The 22310-nt window shown below is 35.4% G+C and overlaps 1 protein-coding gene across 4 annotated transcripts in view; it reads right to left on the reverse strand.

The window, feature by feature from the left end:
- Positions 1-22310, reverse strand: part of PPP4R3B (protein phosphatase 4 regulatory subunit 3B) — a 68784-nt gene that overhangs the window by 9558 nt on the left and 36916 nt on the right. For 2 of the 4 annotated variants that reach the window (XM_004780298.3, XM_045077857.1), the window contains 7 exons: positions 12663-12794; positions 11485-11587; positions 8916-8957; positions 7043-7201; positions 3404-3573; positions 716-855; positions 162-346 (listed from right to left, as the gene is read on the reverse strand). In XM_004780298.3, coding sequence (XP_004780355.1) covers positions 162-346; positions 716-855; positions 3404-3573; positions 7043-7201; positions 8916-8957; positions 11485-11587; positions 12663-12794 — 931 coding nt within the window. The remainder of the gene's footprint in view (positions 1-161; positions 347-715; positions 856-3403; positions 3574-7042; positions 7202-8915; positions 8958-11484; positions 11588-12662; positions 12795-22310) is intronic. The other 2 variants (XM_004780299.3, XM_004780301.3) reach the window with 2 other exon arrangements.

Raw genomic sequence — 22310 nt, forward strand, 5'->3', positions numbered from 1 at the left:
TCCCAGATTTGGAAAAAGATGTGGAAATTTTAAAAGGTCCCAATTCACTATAAAATTCCTGTCTTTCATGCTTTATATACTATGACCAAACCTTCACAAGCAACTGATAATTTCTGTACCTAATAAATGCTACATTATTCCAAAATTCAAAATTTTAGTACCTTTTTTTGTCTCCATAAATTTTTCATAAGTATCTGGAAAATCATCTTCTGGCTTAGATTTTTCTACTGGTGCCACAACTGCTTTTCCTTCCTCCTCTTCATCTTCATTAAACCACATTTCTTCATCCTCTTCCAAGGCTTTTGCATCTCTGCGAAATCTGTTACTACGCAATATAGATGGTACACTGTAAGAAACATCACAAATACTGAGTAATGATTTAAAGTTTGTGACCAGATTAAATTTGAGAATATATACGTATAACCAAAAGGAGCAAAAGTAATTTTAACTACGTATAATTTACATCATAATCACCTTGACTGTGATACAAGATGTAACCCCAGAACACTCCAAAATACTGTAAATTAAAATAAAAATTATCTTGAGTTATAATATGTTCACAGATTTGGGTAGGGAGAATATCCTACCTTCTATACAACCCTGTACTATCTAATGATGGAAAGAATGCTCCTGGGTAAAGTTCATACATGAGATCCGAACAGAAGATTCTGGATATAATTTTATAGCCTATAAATACAATATATTTAAACAATACCTGTTCAGTTTCTGATTTTGTCTGTCTTTTTCTTGCTCATATTTAGTCTTCAATCCTTTGAATGTCTGAACATATTCTATTGATTCAAGTGCTTTATAAAAGTTTTCAACTATATGTGCAGTAAGAGACTTGATATCTTCCTGTATGAGGACAAAATTTACAATTCAAATATAATTCAATGACACTTAGGAGAAAAACTTAAAAGAACTTTTTTATAGTTCCAAAGCTGATCAAAAAAGGTTTTTCAAATTCACATTACAAAAATAAATGTCCTAGTTTCTTTACACATGAGCCAGGCCTCCAGAGAAAACTAGGAATAAAAAAGGAGCTCTTTTGGGGGGCTACAAAACATTTGAAAGTAACTAGAGTTAGTTTATGTCTTCTGTTTATTCTTTGCGTTTACATAGTACTTTACAATTTAAAAAGTACTTTAACATATAGTTTCACTTGATCCTAACAATTGTATGAAATAGGTTTTATTACCCCCATTTTACAGAAAAGGAAAACTGAGGATCTGAGAGGTTGGATGATCTGATGAAGAGCACACAGCTAGTTAGAAGGCAGATAGTGAAATTCCACTTTTAACAAATTTTAGGTGTTAACTTAAAGACTCCTCCTTTACTGGCATCAAAATGGGATAAGCCTTACCCAAATAATAAACACAGACTCCTATAACTATATTACATATACAGATTTGATAAACTATTAACTTGAATTCTACCTGTTTCTGCAGTTTTCCAGTGGTATAGTTTTTGTGAAACAAACTGACAGTAACAACTCCTAAATTCTTTTAAATTCTAAATGAACCATTCTAAATAATCATTGCAAATGCCTGCATGCAAAGTACACTCATTATTAATAATAACTGAAATTGTGATTCAGGAATTTAAGATTAACAAGAAATATACATGTCACTTCTTTAAAAGATACATTGTTTGTTTTTAAAGATTTTATTTATTTGACAGAGAGATCACAAGTAGGCAGAGAGAGGGCAGGGGGAAGCAGGCTTCCTGCTGAGCAGAGAGTCCAATGAGGGGCTCCATCCCAAGACCCTGAGATCATGACCTGAGCCAAAATAGAGGCTTAACCCACTGAGCCACCCAGGCGCCCCATAATCTGTTTTTTAAGGACTTTTAAGTGTTCAAACTATTTTCTCTGGAAATCTCAAATAATATGCAAAGAAGAGATATTAGAAACCCAGGTAAAATGGTTCTGTGTTATATACTGAACAAAAAAGATGAGTTAAGTTTTGGAGTACCTGGGTGGCTCAGTTGGTTAAGCACTTGATTCTTGGTTTTGGCTCAGGTCACGATCTTGGGGTCCTGAGACTGAGCCCCATGTGGGGCTCTACGCTCAGCAGGGAGTCTGTTTGCGATCCTCTTGCTCTGCCCTCACCCCCACTTGCACTCTCTCTCTCAAATAAATAAGTCTTTAAAAAAATAAAAGATGAGTTAAGTTTTGGGATTCAATGTACATTTATCAACCACTTAAAATTATTTTCTGAAAAACAAATTCAATCACAGAAATGGGTGGGGTTGTGAACCCTACAAGTCATTTTATCAGTTTCTCACTAAAATTTTTTTAAACTTTTTTAAAGATTTTGTTTATTCAACAGAGAGAGCACAAATAGGCAGAGGGAGAGGGAGGGGCAGGCTTGCCGCTGGGCAGGGAACTTAATGGGGGACTCGATCCCAGGACCCGGAATCATGACTGAGCTGAAGGCAGATGCTTAACCAACTGAGTCACCTATGCCCCCTCACCAAAAATTTTAAGGGGATATATATATATATATATATATATGCGCCAATCTCTGGTTCATTACAACAGTACATTGTGAAACAGGGTTCAGATACTTGGTAAGCTAGTTAACTATGTTCCCTCTTTTCTAAGGCTAAAGACAATACTTCTATTCTCTTCATCCTTTTGAAAACCATACTCTTGGCCAAGTGACTATTAGAAAAGTAATCCTGCCAGCCAAATAATGTTTATATGAGAACAGCATGTCATGAGCAAAAATCTGCAGGAGCCAAAGCTAGAGAATGAATTTCTAGCTTTGACTTTCTTTTTTTCAAATTCTAACCATGTGGCCATTTTCCCTGATGGAATGATTTCAGTGTGTGGGAGAGGGTAAATTTATTGTATTGGTCCTACAGTTACCTATCTTAACCTTATTGTTCATGTAGAGTTCTCTCCAGATCTTTTTATGACAGAACTTCTGTTGCCCAAAACTGAGCTGTGACCTGTCTTCAAGCTCTGACTATGCTCCTAACCAAATGGATGCTCCTAAATAAATCACTTGATTACTCTGGTTGTCTGAAGCCCCTCATCTATAAGATAAGGCAGTTGGAGTGGTCTGCCTCACTTCCTGGTCTCTGCAACTCAAATTTACACGATAATAGCCTACCTTTTATACATCATCTAGCAGTTTGCCAAAGTAATTACTTTCAACCTTTCTATTTATCACTACCCCTACAAAGATAATCCAGATCTCATGAATGGCATACTTGACTAAAATGTCTACATATGCCAAATATAATCCTGAAACATGTGGCCAATAAAAATGGAACTGAGAATAATATAGAGTAAACATGGGTTAAAACACCATGCTAAATTTCACAATTTAAAATATTAACATTGCTAAACATGTAATTATTTTATTTTACTAAGAATCCTTCAGCATAAACTTACCACTCTTATAAATTCAAATAACTCAATAACAGCTGAATTCAACAGATTGTACCGAGTTCCATTATCCAGAAGAGCATTTATAACTGGCTCAAAAAGATTTCCCTTCGTGATGTAACGATTATAAAATTCATCTTTAAGGCCAATTATCCGCCTCATAAAACGAAGAGCACCTAATTAAAAATCATACAGGGAACAAATTGATAATCACATTAATAGCAATTATTACACAGGTATTTTTACATAAAGCAATGTATATATTCTAAAATAAAAAGTAAAAATGTGCACTAAAAATAACTGGGTTTTGAGGAAAAAATAGAGTTAGGGTAAGACCACTCAAATCTGTGTTAACTCATGTAGCCAGAGCTAGCAAAAAACCCAATAACTGGTACTTGGGAGATAAAGTACCCAGGCAGGTAGCTCCATGGTATAAAGATTTTTAAAAACCCACAGAAACCAATCGAGTGCCAATGCTAACAGTACTCAGAGCAGTGCTGGGACATGCAGATGATGTAGCGATGGCAGCTCGGAGCCAGGACAGGGCTGTCTTTCTTGAAGGTGGGCACAGGAGTGGTGCAACCTGCCCAAATCTGCCTCACCTCCCCACAGCGGGAGCTCTGGAGGTAGGTACTTCTCGATTTTCTGAAAATAAAGCCAAAGTGGTTCCTGCTGCCAGCTTAACAGGAGAGCTGAAGGTCTTGTACTTTTTCTGATCAAGGCTATAGTTCCACTCTCACTATTTCAGTTCTCTTTGCCTTGGAAAAATCATCCATGAACAGACACTACCTATACATTATAACATACACATTTTAATCCGATACATTTTAGCCCTTGTTTACCAATTGCCTATGAGCTGTTTTGTATTTGGTAAACATGAACTGTGACAGGTCAGGCTGTATCGGTAAAAGAACAGTAGAGTAACAAGCAGTATAATGTGGCTTTTCGAATTTTAAATACTGAAAGGAAATGTCTCTCATTTCCAACCTGTTGTTCACAGATGGAAGTCATTAAAAGAAGCTGTGCCTGTCAAAAGAGGTTCCAAATACTATCTAAGAATAAAACTGAAATAGGCCACATAAGGTATAAATGTATGATAACTGGAACACAAAACAAGTGTGAAGAAAAAACCCAAAAAACCAAAAAAACACAAACAAGTGTGAAAGAAGTGCTAGACTTATAACATCGCCTTTTTTTTTTTTTTAACATTGCCTTTTTGTAGCAGGATAAGAAATATTTATGACTAAAAAGACTAAGTAAGTGAGCAAGCAGGCACTCTCATACACTGCTGGCGAATGGGTGAATGACACGATATAGTTACAACTGCACTACTTATGATGGAAATCTTGATCCAATGTAAACATTTAAATACTGGAGATTTGTTCAGCTGTGATATATACACATAAACAGGATACTCTGCACTCATCCAAAAGGACTATTTACAGAAAGCCAGATAGGAACACCTATCATGAGAACATCAATCCTTCCAAAACTGATAGAAAATTTTAACATAATCTGGTCAAAATGAACTGGATAAAATTATTTTTAAGTTATTATGGAAGAACAAATATCTGAGAACCAAGAAAACTATGAGAAGGAAAATCAAGCAGGGACTTAGCAGATATTAAACCTTACAAGAGGCTCAGTGGCCTAAGAATAAACTTTCCTATTTATCTCATCTAATAAAACGACAGGTTTAGAAAAAAATACCTCAGAAACAAGACATAAGATATATATAGCAACGAACTATACAACAAGAGAAATTTTAATTCAGTAAGAAAAACACAGTTTATTTAATAAGGGGACTGGCAAAACTTGCTATCCATTTGAAAGAAAACAAAGCAACACCCTCCAAACCATATATAAAAACAGACTTCAAATGTATTATATATATATAAGTAAAAAAAAGGAATAATAAAAATGAGAAGTAAATTGAGGACAGTATTTTATTTGAATAATCTTAGGACATAGGAGATGTTTCTAGGCAAGATTAAAAACCCCATAACTCATAAAAGGAAAAGAGACACATTTTTCATCATAGAGAATCTTAAAACTATTATATATTTAAAAAATACTATCAATAAAAGGCAAATGCAAAAGATAAATGAGACTGGGACATTATCCCCCCCAAGTGTGACAAATTAATATCCCTAAAACATAAGAGCTGTAAGAAAAAAATAGGCAATTCACACAGATAAAATTCAAAAGCACTAAAATAGGAAAATACATAGTATGTCAAGGAAAATGTAAATTAAAACACAAGTGGAATACCCCATTTTCCATCATCCTCTTCATAACATTTTAGGAATCAGTAACATAGTGCTGCAAGAGTGTCAAGTGCTTCAATCTTTTGGGAAAGTAATCTGGAGGCTGTATGTGAAATTCAAATTTAAAAGGATACATTAAAACTATATAAACATTTTGTCCTGGCATTATCATTATTGGGAATCCATACTATGGAAATAAAGGAACCAGTACTTAAAAGATTTATATACTACACTATTTACTACAGTGTTCTTTGAAGTGGCAAAATACTCAACAATCCCATACTCTGTGCACTACAGAACAGCAGAATATATTATGGAAGAGCCACTCCATCAAGTGTTACTCAACTACATTTAAGAAAAAAATTTAGTTGAGACTGTATTTCATCACATAGAGTAATAATGAGAGGCTGAGAAATATGTTAATATGATCCTGTTTTTATAAAAATAAAAAGACCTATAGGAGTGTGAATGTTTGCATAACTTAGTAAAGATGTGTAAAAAGGAATAGGAAAAATTGTGCACGCAGTTAATGGTGGCGACTTTTAAGGCCTTAAAAAAAGTAGCTGGGAGATTAATCTTTTCTCTATGCATTAAATGTTTCAATTTTAACACAAAGCTCTTTTTATTTGGAGGGTGAAGGAGGTTACTTTATCTCTATTTGCAGTAAAAATATGAAGAGGAAAGGAACCTTAACAGTTTGCCAAAAATCAACACTGAGGCCAAATATCAGCATTTAAGTTTGCTTATGGTTGGTCCAAGTGGTATACTGAGGGGGACTACTGATAAGTTATTTCACAAGTTCAAAAATAACCCGAGTTAAGCAAAAACATTTCAAGGCCCATATCTCAAAGGTATTAAAAGTCATTATATGGGCACCCGGGTGGCTCAGTTGGTTGTGTCTGCCTTTGGCTCAGGTCATGATCTCGGGTCCTGGGACTGAGCACCACATTGGGCTCCCTGCTCAGTGGGGAGTCTGCTTCTCCCTCTTCTCCACTCCTCTGCTTGTGTTCTCTCTCACTCAAATAATAAATAAATAAACCTTAAAAAAAGGCACTATAAATGACAGTTTGATGAAGAAGATGTGAAAGACAGCAGGACTTGTTCTATTAGTGAAATGTTGTCATCATATATGGTATTTTATTGCAAGAGTTAAGCTAACTCAATCTACATGTGAGTAATATGTGGGTAGGAAAGCACCACGACCTATTCCTCTTATCCTTTAAATAAAACAAAAGATTAGTACTTCTCATAATCATCTCTTTGACAGTATATATACTGCTAAAAAATAAATCAATTCACATGGATAACTTCAGGTTTTATCTCTATTAAAAATACTGATCCTTAAAATGCAAGAATATTTTTTAGAATTGTTACTTACATAAGGCCAGGAAAGTGTGCTTTGAATTCATCAAGACCAAGACTCTTCTTAGCAAGTCCTTGTTCATAATATAGTTTTTTATGTGATATGTGTGATGTTCCACACAAAATGTGAGTAGTTCTAAAATTAAGGCAAGCAGCTGTGCTGTTTGATAATTATCTACAAAGAAAGTCATCACAGGAAAATAAGTATTATAATTCAGTTATAAAGAGAATAAAGATAAATAAAGAGAATACAGTTTATGCCTCATATTTTAGAGCAAAAGTAAAACTGTATTTCTAATCCTCATTATTATCAATTAAAGAGCTACAGATTTTTAGTTTTTCATTAGCAGACTCTCCAGTACTATCCATTTTTATTGACTAAATGGATACCTTCTATGGCTTTTGTATAAAATACTTATTAGTGTTAAGAGGAAAGAAAGCCTCAATTAAAAAAAAATACATACATGCTAAGAAAACCCTCATTGATCTCATTGAGATCTTCTTAGAAATACTTCCTTAATGTGTGCTGCTTTCATTATTAATATTAACAAATCTATTAAAGGGTCCCCAGTAAAGAGTAAATACGTCAAGCTTTTTGCCTAACATGGTGCAACAGAACTTTCTAAGAAAAAATATGCTTTCCTTAAAAAGACTTCTTTAAGGAAAGGACATTTTTGGCTACTTATATATAAAGTGAAAAATAGTACATTGAGATTTTTATAAACAATGATCTTTTTAACATCAAAATGTGATATCCATGCGAGGCCTACTAAAGTAAACTACCTTTTCTTCCCTCAAGAGGCCTTGATATATACTTTAATGAAAGGATTTCAAATTGGTTCCTGAACATCGAAATTGAATATATGTCAAAGGGCTTATGTCAATAACTACTGACACCTATTATAAATGTTTTAGGCAAGAAATATTAAACTGTGAGGAAATTTTTTGAGTAAGAACCACAGCCTTACAGGATAAATCTAGTCCAACTATTTTTCAAGAAGATTACACACATAAATATTTTGTGGAACTATGATGCCATCAGGAATAATCAGCATTGTTTTAATAACAGAAAAGCCATTAAAAATACAAAATACAGTTCTGGTATTTAAAAGATCCTTCCTATGCTAAATGCAAGTAAAGAGTTTTACTTGTTTCAGGCCCATCTGTGTAACAGCAAACACCACAGTCAGTATCTGAACTAGTCCCTCACTCTGATAAAAAAATTACACTCTCTTAATTTCTCAATTCCCTAATTTTATTCAAAAAAGATTTTGTAACAATGATCTGCAGTGTTAATTAAGTATCTTGTTTTCACTTTCTCAAATTAGGACATGAAATTAATCATTTTATCTCTTAACTAATCCAATTTCTGAAGGTCTCCTCATTTGAAACTGGGTCTCCTAGACCACTGATGAGCCTGGCAGAAGAGACAGGATTCTAGGTGCACACAGCGCATTTTCTATTCTCCTAGCCCCATCCCTAGTATGCATGTTCCAAGTAGAAGCAACAGTGCTTACACTCAGGTTCATAAATAATACCTAAGCATAATGCTGTCATGAACACTAACACTAGTTCCTAGCTGGTCTTAGTTTATTAGGTTTCAAAAATAATGAACTAAAATTCTCAACTTTCAGATGTCTTCTCAAAAAAAAAATCAGAACACAAGCTCTAATTTACAGTAAAAAACAAAAACAAAATTCCAACCAGTTTTCCATCTTTTATATTAGAGAAAATGGAATGTTTTTCTTTACAATGAAAGAAATAGGTAAATTTTTTTGGATTTTTTAAAAAATAAGACTTTCTTAGCCTTGTATAAATAAATGCATTATACTTTGAGCAAAAAAAGCTTACAATTTTGTATTAGTTCATAAAATAAAATTCATACTTACCAGGGCAAATCGTGCTGTTTTTGTTAGATCCAACTATATTATCTAACAAAAAAAAAATAAGTCAGTTACTTCAGTAATAATTACTTCTATTTTCTTAGTCCTTTACAACATACAAAGGATGTCTTTGGTCATAATCTCATTTAACCTGAGTAACTGTCAAGAATTAGTTGTGAGGGGGGGCACCTGGGTGGCTCAGTGGGTTAAGCCGCTGCCTTCGACTCAGGTCATGATCTCAGGGTCCTGGGATTGAGTCCCGCATCGGGCTCTCTGCTCAGCAGGGAGTCTGTTTCCCTCTCTCTCTCTCTCTCTCTGCCTGCCTCTCTGCCTACTTGTGATCTCCCTCTGTCAAATAAATAAATAAAATCTTTAAAAAAAAAAAAAAAGAATTAGTTGTGAGGGGAGTGAGGGGATGGGAAAAATGGGAGAAGGGAGATACAGGATTCCAGTTATGAAATGTATGTCACAGGGATAAAAGGTACAGCACGGGGAATATAGTCAATGGTACCGTAACAGCATTACCTGGTGAGAGATGGGAGCTACACTTGTGGTGAGTGAAGCTTAATGTACAGACTTGTGAAACAACTATGCTGTTTACTGAAAGAAACGTAGCATCCTGTGTCAACTATACTTCAATTTAAAAAAATAGTTGTTTCAGTTACCACCTTTTATAGAATTGGGTGTGGATGAGGAAGTGTTAAAAGACACTAAATATTCTGATAAAAAAGTGAGGTTACAACCAGAGAAAAGACGGACACATTTTCTTTTACTTCTTAGTCATCCTCCAATAATTAGGATAGCTTTCTCTCTCTACAAAAATTTCTTAAACTCCAGAATAACACAATATTATTATAATTTATGTCTTGAAGTTTTAAAAAAGTAAGTAGGATATTATAAGTTCTGAATTTTAGACATATATTTTACAGCACATTTGCACAGGAAAAATATGAATGTCTATCGCAGCACTGTATTTAACAGCAATAACTAGACACAACTTAAATGTACATTAGAAGCAGAGGGGCTAAATTACAACATACTCATAGAGAATACTATATAAGACTTAAAAATAAATAAGAACTCCAGGTATCAATATGGACAGATTTAAAAAACTCACTGAATAAGAGAAAAAAAAATGCAGAACAATGTGTACAACAGAAATCAATTTGTATCAAGTTTGGAAACATGAAAAATAATACATTACACTTATAGTAATATAAACAGACACTGAGTGATAAACCTCAAATTCAACATTCCTTGAGGGATGGAGGTGAAGTGAGAATATGAAGAGGTGCATAGGAAACTTCAACAATTACTGCAATTTATTTTCTTTTCAAAAAAATTATGAAAAAAAAATAGGGCAAGTTAGTTTTGATAAAGCTGACAGGAAATATATGGTGTCTGCTATATAATTATCTAAACATTTCTGTATGCTGCAAGTGTTTTATTTTAAAATTAAAGTTAAAAATGCATTTATCTTAATTTATACAAATGAAACTGTTCTGCATGAAAACATTCTGCAACATGCTTTTTAATGTTTTAAAAAAATTTATTTGTCAGAGAGAGAGAGCACAAGCAGGCAGAGTGGCAGGCAGAGGCAGAGGGAGAAGCGGGCTCCCCACTGAGCAAGCAGCCCCGTGTGGGACTCCATCCCAGGACCCTGGGATCATGATCCGAGCTGAAGGCAACTGCTTAACTGACTGAGCCACCCAGGCATCCCTGGAACATGCTTTTTTATCCAATTTTGTATTTTCAAGAACTTGTTAATAGTTCGAAATTCAGTTTTTTAACTGCTTTTGAGTATTCCACTGTATGAATATACCACATGTTCTTTATTTTCTTATACATTCTTGTACCTGTCACACATATGCATAAATGTTTCCTCAGAAATTGAAGTGATAGTATTATGTAATCTGTGCCCATTTTACAACTTAATTAATTTAGCAAACATTCTCTTTAATTGACTCCCTTTTAAAATGACTCATTGGATTAACCAACACTCTAAAACCACCCCTCCCATCCCTCATTTAAACCAGTTGAGTTGCATGCTTATCAAAAGTCCTTTGTTTACACTATTTCTGGCAGTATGATTACATACTTTAAATATCACAGACTGATGAAATATCATAATAATGTACCATCTATGGCTAAGCTGAATACAGTCTACAGACTATAAGTCAGTAGAACTAGAAGTTGTAGCTGATGAATTATGGGTGTAGTTTATGGATAAAAGATGACATGGAAATAAAAAAAAAAACATTAAAAAAGAAAGTCTTACCCCTACACAAAGTATCAGCAAATGAGTCAGCATTTAGAATGTTACCAGAGTTTATTTTTTTAAACCGTTCTCTACTTTAACCAACTTTTTTGATTAACCCACAACTTTCGATCCTTATGTTGTGAAATTAAAGAGCTTTGCTATGTAGCCAAATTATTCTCCAACATGATGGTTCCCCTTGGATTTTCTAATTTTTCCTTGTCATATAAAGCACTGAGCAGACAGCCTGTTACAGTTATACTACTTATTTCACTCTTTAAAAATGGAAATCATAAGCAGATAAATAAGAGACCCTACCCTTTTCACACTTGTCTTCTGAAGTATTGGTCAAAAGTGGTGCTGTGAGAACATGCATACAATGGTTGTAGAAGAAATTTAGAAATTCACTTTTTTCAGTTTTCTGAAACATATAGAATTAAAAAAAAATATTTTATTATCTTTTAATATCTTTAAGAATTAGTGTAGATTACATACAACAGATACTTTAAGATATCATGAAAGAACAAAAAAACTAGTTACATTCACCTTAACTGTATTTCTGCAGAACTGAGAAATCAAATCTATTTCATATTACTAAATTAAAATGAAAATAAGATTATAAAAAATTTTTCTGAGGAAAATTACTCAGAAGAATTTTTTTCCTAATATGCTTATGATCTGAAGTGGAATGAAGATCTACCAAGCAATGTTGAGAGGAGCAACTTACTAAATGCTGAAAATTTGAAACTCCATTCACAGCATATTCAAATACGAAAAAAACACCAAACTGATTTATCAAGCCACTTGAATCAGGACAGAATTTAGATCTCTTTTCTAAATTTCAAAAATTTCTTATTTGGAAATTTGGGAATCAGTATCTTTTGATTTTTTTGACCACTATTTTTATACGATGGTCTCATAAACAAGTAATGATTTAAAAACAATATATTCTTCTCTAAATATGAGGGAATTTTATAAAGAAAAAAAATCCCAGAATTTTGAGACAACAATTATTAGTATTTTGGAATACTTCCATAAGTCTTTTCTGAATGATTTCTCTTAGCAGTTGAGATCATTCAGTACATATTAATTTTTTCCACTATGATTAAAAAACACTTAACATAAAAATTTACCATCTTAGCCATTTTTACTGTTTACAGCTCAGCAGTGTTAAATATGTTACGTATGTTGTATATTAATTTTTAAGAAGTTAACAGAATAAGGCTAAGAGCCATAAACAGAAATGCTAACATTTTACTAAGATTTTCCCAGATTACAAATCTTCTATTTTGCCACAAATAAACTGCTACAGGAACACCATAGCTACTTGGATACCAAGTGTACAAATGCTCAAGTATTTATGATTTTAAAAAATTGTACAAATTTTAAGATTTTATATTTATATATTATTTATGTATTTATATATAATTTATTATACATGAAATCCTCTAAAACTGACTAAACCAAAATATTTTTATCTCAGAATAATTTCTTACATTAGTTGTAGCCAGCATGTTCTCTGGATCAATTAGAGTACGAAGAAGTCCCATTAACTGAACAGCACCCCCTAGCTCAGGATCAGTATCACAGATCATTTGTTCAATTACTACATTAATGAGAAGGATATCCTGAAAGAAAATGTACTTCCATTAGGACTGGTTTGAATATGCGACAAATATACCAACTGAAAGAACAAAATCAGAACCAAAGAATAAATGAACTTATTTAAACTTTTATGTTCCTAGTATTTTTTCAAGTTCTTTAAATACACTAGATTGAAAAAGGCCCACTAAAAAAAGCAGAGCACACTAAAGCTTACGGCAACATCAATATAGGAGAGTGAGAAACAAAATCATTTATCAGTGATTCTTGTTCAATGGAGATTCTAACAGATTCTCAATCTAGGTTTCAGCCTCAGATATGAATTTAGAAGCGAATGAATGAGGAGGATCACACATCACGTGACCCTAAAACACAGACTATCTGAGCTTCAAATGAGAAAATCCTTTCTAGCAAAAAAGTGAGAAAACCCAGTACACAACTGGAGCAAGTGGATGTACACTGTCACATAATAACCTAACCACAGAGCTATGCATTAGTTGCATGCTTTTAGGTCTTAACTATGAAACTACAAAGTAGCTTGCAGAGACAAAATTTATTTACCTTTTGCCTGTATTTTTAAGCAATCTTAAGTGGTGCCTGAGTAGCTCAGTCGTTAAGTGTCTGCCCTGAGCTCAGGTCATGATCCCAGGGTCCTGGGATCGAGACGCATATCGGGCCCTCTGCTCACCACAAGCCTGCTTTTCCCTCTCCCATTCTCCCTACTTGTATTCCTTCTCTGTGTCTCTTTCTTTCAAATAACGAAATAAAATCTTAAAAAAAAAAGCCTTAGAAATTGAAGTACAGTACAAAGAAAAACGTTTTGACATCAGCTGATTTGAGAACACATTTATTATTGGGGGAAGAAAGGTAATAACTGAAGAAGATGAAATAAGGGAACTGCATGGAATTAAGATGAACTTCTTAAATTGGGAGAACTCTGTAAAGTAATAAAAATATTCAGTATAAAGCACTTAAAAAATGATTTTATTTATATGAGAGCGAGTGTGTGTGCATTTGCAAGAGCAGGGAGAGAAGCAGACTCTGATGAGCAGGAAGCCAGATATGGGGCTCTATCCCAGGATCCAGAATCATGACCTGAGCAGAAGGCAGACGCTTAACTGACTGAGCCACCCAGTCGTCCCCAGTATAAAGCACTTTTTGTTATTATTTTGTTGTGTTAGCCCCTTAAACTGAACATACTGTGGTTTCCACAAATATTTCCCTGTAAAGTTGTTTGTGTTCTTAAATTCTGTTAAGAACCAACAAAAGCATGTCACAGGGACTTAGCTGCTTAAAATGAGAATCCTAGCCCCTACCACGTTTCAAAATTTCAACACCAATGAATCAATTCTGTCATGGCATTAAAAACAAAATAAAATCTCTTCAAAGAGGAATTATGATTTATGAAATAAAATTCATAGAGCTAATTAATAAATCCAGACCCAAGCCTCATTTCAATTGGAGGAAATGGTAGATTCTACACTAATCTGCTGCTCTTTCTTATAGTGGCACAATTGGCAAAGCTTAACTCATGTAAAATGTTAACATATTATGACAAGGTGTCATAAAATAACCTTTCCTCAGAACAGTGCTATGGCATTTACTTACTTTACATTTATGTAAATGTGTACTACTTACATTCTACCAGTTAATTAGGTCCTCAGATAATTTGAATTATATATAATCCTCTTTCATAAGTTCATTCATTTAAAACTAGGCACAAAAAAATAATAAGTGATGAATTTAGGTTACATCTAAATAAAACCAGAGAGGCAAGAAATATTTAAGGTATAGCTCATACACTGAAACGTCATTTCAATACAGTCTTCAAACTTTTTTGGTCTTCTCTCTTACATGCAGTTTCTCATAAATTCTGCTTCTAGCTGTATCAATGCCAAACTGAGTGCCATAATTCAGTGACTTACAAAATTGACAAAAGCTAATTTACATATTTCATGGTGAAACAGACTGTTAAAGAGAACTACAGCCTTTTTAGGAGGTAAGAAAGGAAATGCCTTTCTCAGGCCTGTAAGACTTCCCTGCCAGAGAGAGGTATATACACTGAATGCTATTCTTTAAAACATTTTAAGATCCCCAGGCTTCAGATAGGAAGGGCAAAACGTCAGCAGATTAACTGAAATCTCTAGGTTTAAAGTTTATGTTTGGATACAGGGTACTTGGATGGTTCAGTTAGTTGAGCATGTGACTCTTGGTTTTTAATCAGGTCATGCTTTCAGGGTTATGAGACTGACCCCAGTTGGGCTCTGTGCTCATTGGGGAATCTGCCTGAGATTCTCTCCCTCTCCCTTGGCCCCTCCCACAGCTCATGGTGCACTCTAATACATACATCTTAAATAAAATAAAAAAGACTACATTTGGAAAAGATCTTTAAAATCCATAAGAAGCAAATAGTCTGGAAGGCTACTAAATAGTTGAGGAAGCTTAACTGTCAAGAAAGTTTTAAAATAGGCAACAGTCCATGACTGTTCAATCTTTAAGACCACTACTTGGCCAGAGAACTCACACTGACAGAAAGGAGACTGTGAAGATTATATAGATCCTTGGAGGAAAGGCATCTTCTATTGCCCAACTCAGATGTAGCCACAGCTGATAATATCCTGAGGGAAGAAAGGTTTTGGAAAAAAATAGGCAAGGGGCATTTCTTTAGAGACAGCTGCTTTTGTTAATCAAGAACCTCCTGGGACAAGGAGTCCAAGCTACTGCTATTCAACAAGTATTTGATGAACCAGTGTATCACAGTTATGAATGAATGATTGCTATAAGTATGTTCACCCTCTTCCCAGACAAAAGCAGTTTTGCTTGACGTTGGGGGCAGATAAATTATCTTTCTGTTTATAGGTTACTGAAATACTAGGAGTCTTATCTGGACTTGAAGAAGACTACCTAACACTCAAATGATGGAAACTTGATTTATGTCCCTTGAGGGAAAGGTGGATGAGGAAAGAAAAAATGTATGAAAGTTAGGTAGCCATAGAGGAGAGACAACGTGGCTGATACTATGAGGCACCCATTTAGTCTCTATTTTCATTGTTTTGCTAGCAGAGTCCAAATTTTGTTTAGGGGCAATGTACTTAGCTAAAACATAATTTCCCAGCATTCTTCATAGCTAAGGGTAACTTACTTTTGGACAAAGAAATCCAAGTAGAAATTGTTAATTGGAACCTCCAGGAAAGTGTTTTAAAATAAAACACAAAAGCTTCCCAGCCATTATTTTGCTCTCTGCCCTTCTTATTCCTGGAGGTGGAATAGCAATCTTGCAATCTCAAAGTAATAGACATTAAAACCAGAAAATGAGGATGATTGACTCAAAAGATGAAAGTCTTCTGTCATAATGGAGCTGCTTCAAGACTTACTGTGACATTAATAAAACTTTCATTAGGTAAAACCATTCTAAGTTGGGTTTTTTCTTTTCTTCTGTGATATAAACATTTAACATAGTATCTACCTTTTCAGCATATTTTAAAGCATACAATATTCTTTTATTTATTTTTATTCTTTTATTTATTTATCAGATAGAGATCATAAGTAGGCAGAGAGGCAGGCAGAGAGAGAGGGAGAAACAGGTTTCCTCCTGAGCAGAGAGCCCCATGTGGGGCTTGATCCCAGGATGCTGGGATCATGACCTGGGCCGAAGGCAGAGGCTCCAACCCACTGAGCCACCCAGGCGCCCCAAGTATATAATATTCTTAACTATAGGTACTATGCTGTCCTATGTTACTCATCCTTTATAACTGGAATTCTATACCCTTTGTCTAGGATCTTTCCCATTTCCCCCAGCCCCATCCCCTGGCAAACACCATTGTTCTCTGATTCTATGAGTCTGTATTACTTTTATAATAAATATCATGTATTTTTCATTCTGTGTCCGGCTTATTTCACTTGGCAAATTGTCCTCTAGGTTTATCCAAGATGTCAAGAATGGCACGACTTCCTTTTATTGAGGCTGAATAATGCTCCACTGTACATATATGAAAAATTTTCTTTATCCATTCATCTGCAGATGGACACTGAGGTTGCTTAGATGTCTTGACTATTGTGAATAATGCTGCAGTGAACATGGGAGGACAGGTATCTCTTCAAGATCTTTTGGATTTATGGACAGAAGCAAGATTGCTGGATCATATAGTAGTCTATTTTAATTTTTAGAGGAACTTTCATCTGTTTTCCATGATGGCTGCTCCAATATATCCCCATCATCAGTATACTAGGACTCTTCTTTAAAGGGATTTTATTTATTTATTTGACAGAGAGAGATCACAGGTAGGCAGAGAAGCAGGCGGGAGGTGAGGTAGGGAAGCAGGCTCCCTGCTGAGCAGAGAGCCTGATGCAGGATTCAATTCCAGGACCCTGAGATTAAGGCAGAGGCTTAACCCGCTGAGCTACCCAGGTGTCCAAGGACTCTTCTCCATATCCTTGTCAAGACTTGTCATCTTTATTTTTGGTATTAGCCATCCCCCCCCCCTTTTTTTTTTTTTGAGGACACGTTCCAGATTTTATTTACATTTTAAGACTAACTTTAATTTCAAAATCACATATCCATATACTTATTCCTTTTTGCTGGTTGTACTTAAATGCATGGTTTGTCAAATACTGTAAACAAATACTTACCTTGTATGTTACATGTAACTCAGGAACGGCTTTTTTTTTTTTTTTTTTAAAGATTTTATTTTATTTATTTGACAGAGAGAGATCACAAGTAGGCAGAGAGGCAGAGAGAGAGAGAGGAGGAAGCAGGCTCCCTGCTGAGCAGAGAGCCTGATGCGGGACTCGATCCCAGGACCCCGAGATCATGACCTGAGCCGAAGGCAGCGGCTTAACCCACTGAGCCACCCAGGCGCCCCTCAGGAACGGCTTTTAACAGAAATTCATTGACCTCCCCAACAACATTTTTTTAAATTATAAATACAGGTATCTAAACAATCCTGAACGTATTTTTGATAGTACTGTAGTTAGGACCCAGGGCCACTTCAAAAATTAACACAATGTGAAAACATACATTGTATCTGCTACTTCAGATAGTTTCATCTGAAGCTCTTTCACTAAAAAAGATGGATCAAGAATGCCATTTGTTTTTCCTTCTTGAGATTTTTACTTTTCAGAAACACACATGCTTCCACAGCATGATTCTTCTCTCCATGATTTCATCTTGTAAACCTGAATTCTATTTTGAGTACTCCAGGTTTATGCATAAATGACAGTGCCACTGCCTACTACTTTTTGTCCTTCAAGTTCCTCCAACAAGCAAAAATTACGAAGAACTCTAACTCCTGTGGAGACAACCTTCTCCTACAGCCCTGATACTAGCCATCCTAACAGAGATGTGTGTACTTAGGAGAAATGTCTGTTCAATTCCTTTGCCCATTTTCAAATTGGGTTGGTTTTTTTTTGGCTACTAGGTTGCAGGAATTCCTTACATATTTTGAATATTCATATCTCATCAGCAATTCCAAACAAACTACATTTTTACTCCCAACCTATATACTATGTTATTGGTGCCAGAATTTATTATTTATGTACTTAAAAATTAAAAAAAATTTTTTTAAAAAAGATTTTATTTATTTGTCAGAAAGAGAGAGACAGTGAGCACTGCAAGGGGAGCAGCAGGCAGAGGAAGAAGCAGGCTCCCCGCTGAGGAAGGAGCCTGATGCAGAACTTGATCCCAGGACCTGGGGCTCATGACCCAGGCGAAGGCAGACTCGTAACTGATTGAGCCACCCAGGTGTCCCAGAATTTATTTTATACTGTGTTATCTACTAAAAACTTTTGTAGTTACAGTTTTTCTTAATATTTTATCTTTTGTCTTTTATACTAGGGTTAAAAGTGATTTATACACCATGAATGGGGTTTTATGTTATATATGCCTATATGTTTATCTTCCCCAGTGAGATTTACATTTTCATATGCTTTCTTGTAGCTGTTTAGTGATCTTTCATTTTAAACTTTAAAATACTCTTTAAGGGATGCCTGGGTGGCTCAGTTGGTTAAGCAGCTGCCTTTGGCTTCGGGTCATGATCCCAGGGTCCTTGCTCGGCAGGGAGCCTGCTTCTCCCTCTGCCTCTGCCTGCCTCTCTGTCTGCCTGTGCTCACTTCCTCTGTCTTCCTCTGTCTCTGACAAATAAATAAATAAAATCTTAAAAAAAAAATACTCTTTAAGAGGGGTGCCTGGGTGGCTCAGTGGGTTAAAGCCTCTGCCTTTGGCTCAGGTCATAATCCCAGGGTCCTGGGATCGAGCACCACATCGGGCTCTCTGCTTGGCAAGGGGCCTGATTCTTTCTCTCTGTCTGCCTCTCTGCCTACTTGTGATCTCTGTCTGTCAAATAAATACATAAAATCTTAAAAAAAAAAAAAAAGAATTCTCTTTAAGCATGTCTTGTAAGGCAGGTCTAGTTATGCCAGGTAAAGTATTCTCAGTTGGCAGGGTTTTTTTCCAGCACTTTGAATATATCAGCTTACTATTTCCTGGCCTGAAAGGTTTTTGCTGAGAAATTTGCTGAGATTTATGGGAATTCTCTTGTATGTGATGAGGCTTTTTGTTTTTTGTCTTGCTGCTTTAAAAATTCTCTTGGGCTTTGCCTTTTGACAGTTTTATTGTAATGTGTTTTAGTGAAGACATCTTTGGATAGAATCTATTTGGGGACATATAAATTTCATGTACCTGGATGACCATATCTCTCTCCTCATTTGATGCTATTAGCCATTATTTCTTTAAATAGGTTTCTGTCCCTTTCTCTTCTCCTTTGAGGGAACCATAATACATATACTGTTTTTCTTCATTGCACCCCATAATTCATGAAAGCTTTCTCTTTTTTTCACTCTTTTTTCTTTTAGTTCTCTGACTGGATAATTTCAAATGGCTTGTCTTTGAGTTCTCTGATTTTTTATTCCTGCTTGACTGAGTCTGCTATCAAAGCTGTTTATTGTTTTTTTCCCCCCTCAGTTTAGTCAATGTATTATTTAGCTCTACAATTTCTTTTGGTTCTTTTTTTTTTTTTTTTTTTAGATTTTTATTTATTTGACAGAGAGAGAAAGCAAGCAAGCGTACGAGCAGGGGGAGCAGCAGGGAGAGGGAGAAGCGGGCTCCCCAGCTCAGCAGGAAGCCCAAAATGGGACTCGATCCTAGGGCTCTGGGATCATGACCTGAGCAGAAGGCAGATGCTTAACCAACTGAGCCATCCAGGCACCCCTCTTTTGGTTCTTTTTAAATACTTTTTCTCTGTTGAACTTCTCATTTTGTTCATGTACTGTTTTCCTGATTTCATTTAGTTATCTGTATTCTCTTGCACTTCAATGAACTTCTTTAAGACAATTATTTTGAATTGTCAGTCAGTTCATTTTCCATTATTTTAGGGTCAGTTTTGATAGCTTTATTTTCTTTGTTTTGGTGATGTCAAGTTCTCCTGATCTTTGTAATCTTGTGCTGATATCTGCCCATCTAAAGAAGCAGTTAGCTCTTTTCGTCTTTACAGACTGGCCTTGGCAGGGAAAGTTTTCACCAGTCAGCCCAGTCAGAGATTTTGGCTGGGTCATTTGATTAGGTTTATTACTAGGGTACATGGACCAGATTTTGAGATGTGTGTGGTAGTTTTGAGAACCCCTGCCTCTTTTCTTTGTTCTTAGCTATTGCAAGGGGATTCCCTCACTGTTCTGGGTAGGACCTCAAAGAAATGGCCCTCATGGTAGCATCCTGAAAGGCTGGAGATGTCAGTCAGACTCTCACTTTGTTCTCCTTTTCCCCATGAGAGAGAATCTGTGGGGCCAGAAGATCTCTCAGTACTGTGCTATGCTCACTTGGGGAGAAGTGACAAGGGTAAACTGAAACTGTTCTTACCCTTTTTCAATGTATCTTTTCTCATTTCTGTGCTCCACTCAAATGCTATTACGTCTCACGTGGACTCTAAAGTCTCACGTGGACTCTAAAGTCACATGGAGGTATTCCTGTCTGTTAATAACTGTTAAATCAGTTTCTGTTGTGGGGACGAGACCTGGAATTTCTAATTCTGCCACCTTGCTGATGCCACTCCTGGTTTTTCGGATTCGGATATATGAAGTCAAACCCATTCCTAAGTAATACATTAATTTCTTATTCTCCTACTTCCTTCTGCCACAGGTCAGGTCTTCTTTCTTTAGTTATCTGTAGAACTATACTTCTAAAACAGAGACCTGATCAAGACATCCTTTGTTTAGAATAGTTGTAAAATAAAAGATTCACTCCTTGGGGACACTGGAGTGGCTCAGTTATTAAGCATCTTCCTTGGGCTCAGGTCTTTATCCCAGGGGCCCGGGATGGAGTCCCGCATTGGGATCCCCACTCGGCGGAAAGCCTGTTTCTCCCTCTCCCACTCCCCCTGCTTGTGTTCCCTCTCTTTGTGTGTCTCTGTCAAATAAATAAATAAAATCTCAAAAAAAAAAAAAAAAAAATAAATAAATAAAAGAGTCACTCCTCAGACTGGCTGTATAGGTAACAAATACTCTAATCCTGTGCTGTTTAATATGGTATCCACTTGCCACATGAGGCAGTTTAAAATTAAAAATAGTAATTCCTCAGTCACACTACCTATAGTTTAAGTGCTTGGCAGCCACAGGTAGCAAGTGGTTACCTTGTAGTTACAGAATAAACATTTCCATCATCACAGAAACTGAACAGCACTCTTCAAGCCTATTATTATAGTTACATGGTTAAAGAAAAGGAAAAAAACCCATGAAAATCAGACTTAGATTAAAAAAAAAAAGATGCAGGAGGAGACAAGGGCAAAATATGGGAATTTTTTAACAATCAAAATACTAGTTGCCACTGCAATGATACAAAAGTCTTTAAACTTCTGAATCCTTGTATTTATTTTTTAACTACTCTTAAGTGTCACTTTAATGAAACAAATAATTTATTAAAGAAAATACAAGAGACAGGAATCCACAAACATTCTAAATCTGTAATAAGAGTCATCTTGACTGCTGTGAAATCTGCTGTGAAAATACATGCAAAATCAGACTTCTGTTTTTGATCAAGAAAGAGTGACAGGAACTAGATTTAGTTTCTATCTGGAACAACAAAAAAAAGCTAGACAAAATACATGAAACCACAGTTGGTAATACAGTAGACAATGGCCAGTAAAAGAAAGATGGGAAAAAACGAGATAAGCCCTGGGATACATGTCAGGTTCTATTACTACTACTACTACTACTACTACTACTACTGCTATATTACTGGATCCTGCCAAACTAAGTAAAAATCAACTCCTGAAATACTAGAATTAACCATAGATTTATACAGTTTCTGCCCCATAGAGCAGTATGGGACAGCAAGACAGTCTTATTCCAGAGGTATACCCACCTCAGTAAGTAATTATAATTAGTCCACTACAATGCATGACTACACCCACTCAAAAATAATGGTATTTTCAGAAACAATGAACAAATAGTTCTGGAACAATTAATGGATGGTTGAGCATATGTCTATGAACTAAAAGTCTTAACAACATTTAAGTTTTCTGTAAGGCATGTTTCATTTCTTAGTTAACATAATG

The sequence above is a fragment of the Mustela putorius genome, unplaced genomic scaffold, assembly GCF_011764305.1.
Source record: "Mustela putorius furo isolate JIRA1106 unplaced genomic scaffold, ASM1176430v1.1 tig00000224_pilon_pilon_pilon, whole genome shotgun sequence".
NCBI classification, from domain to species: Eukaryota; Metazoa; Chordata; class Mammalia; order Carnivora; family Mustelidae; genus Mustela; species Mustela putorius.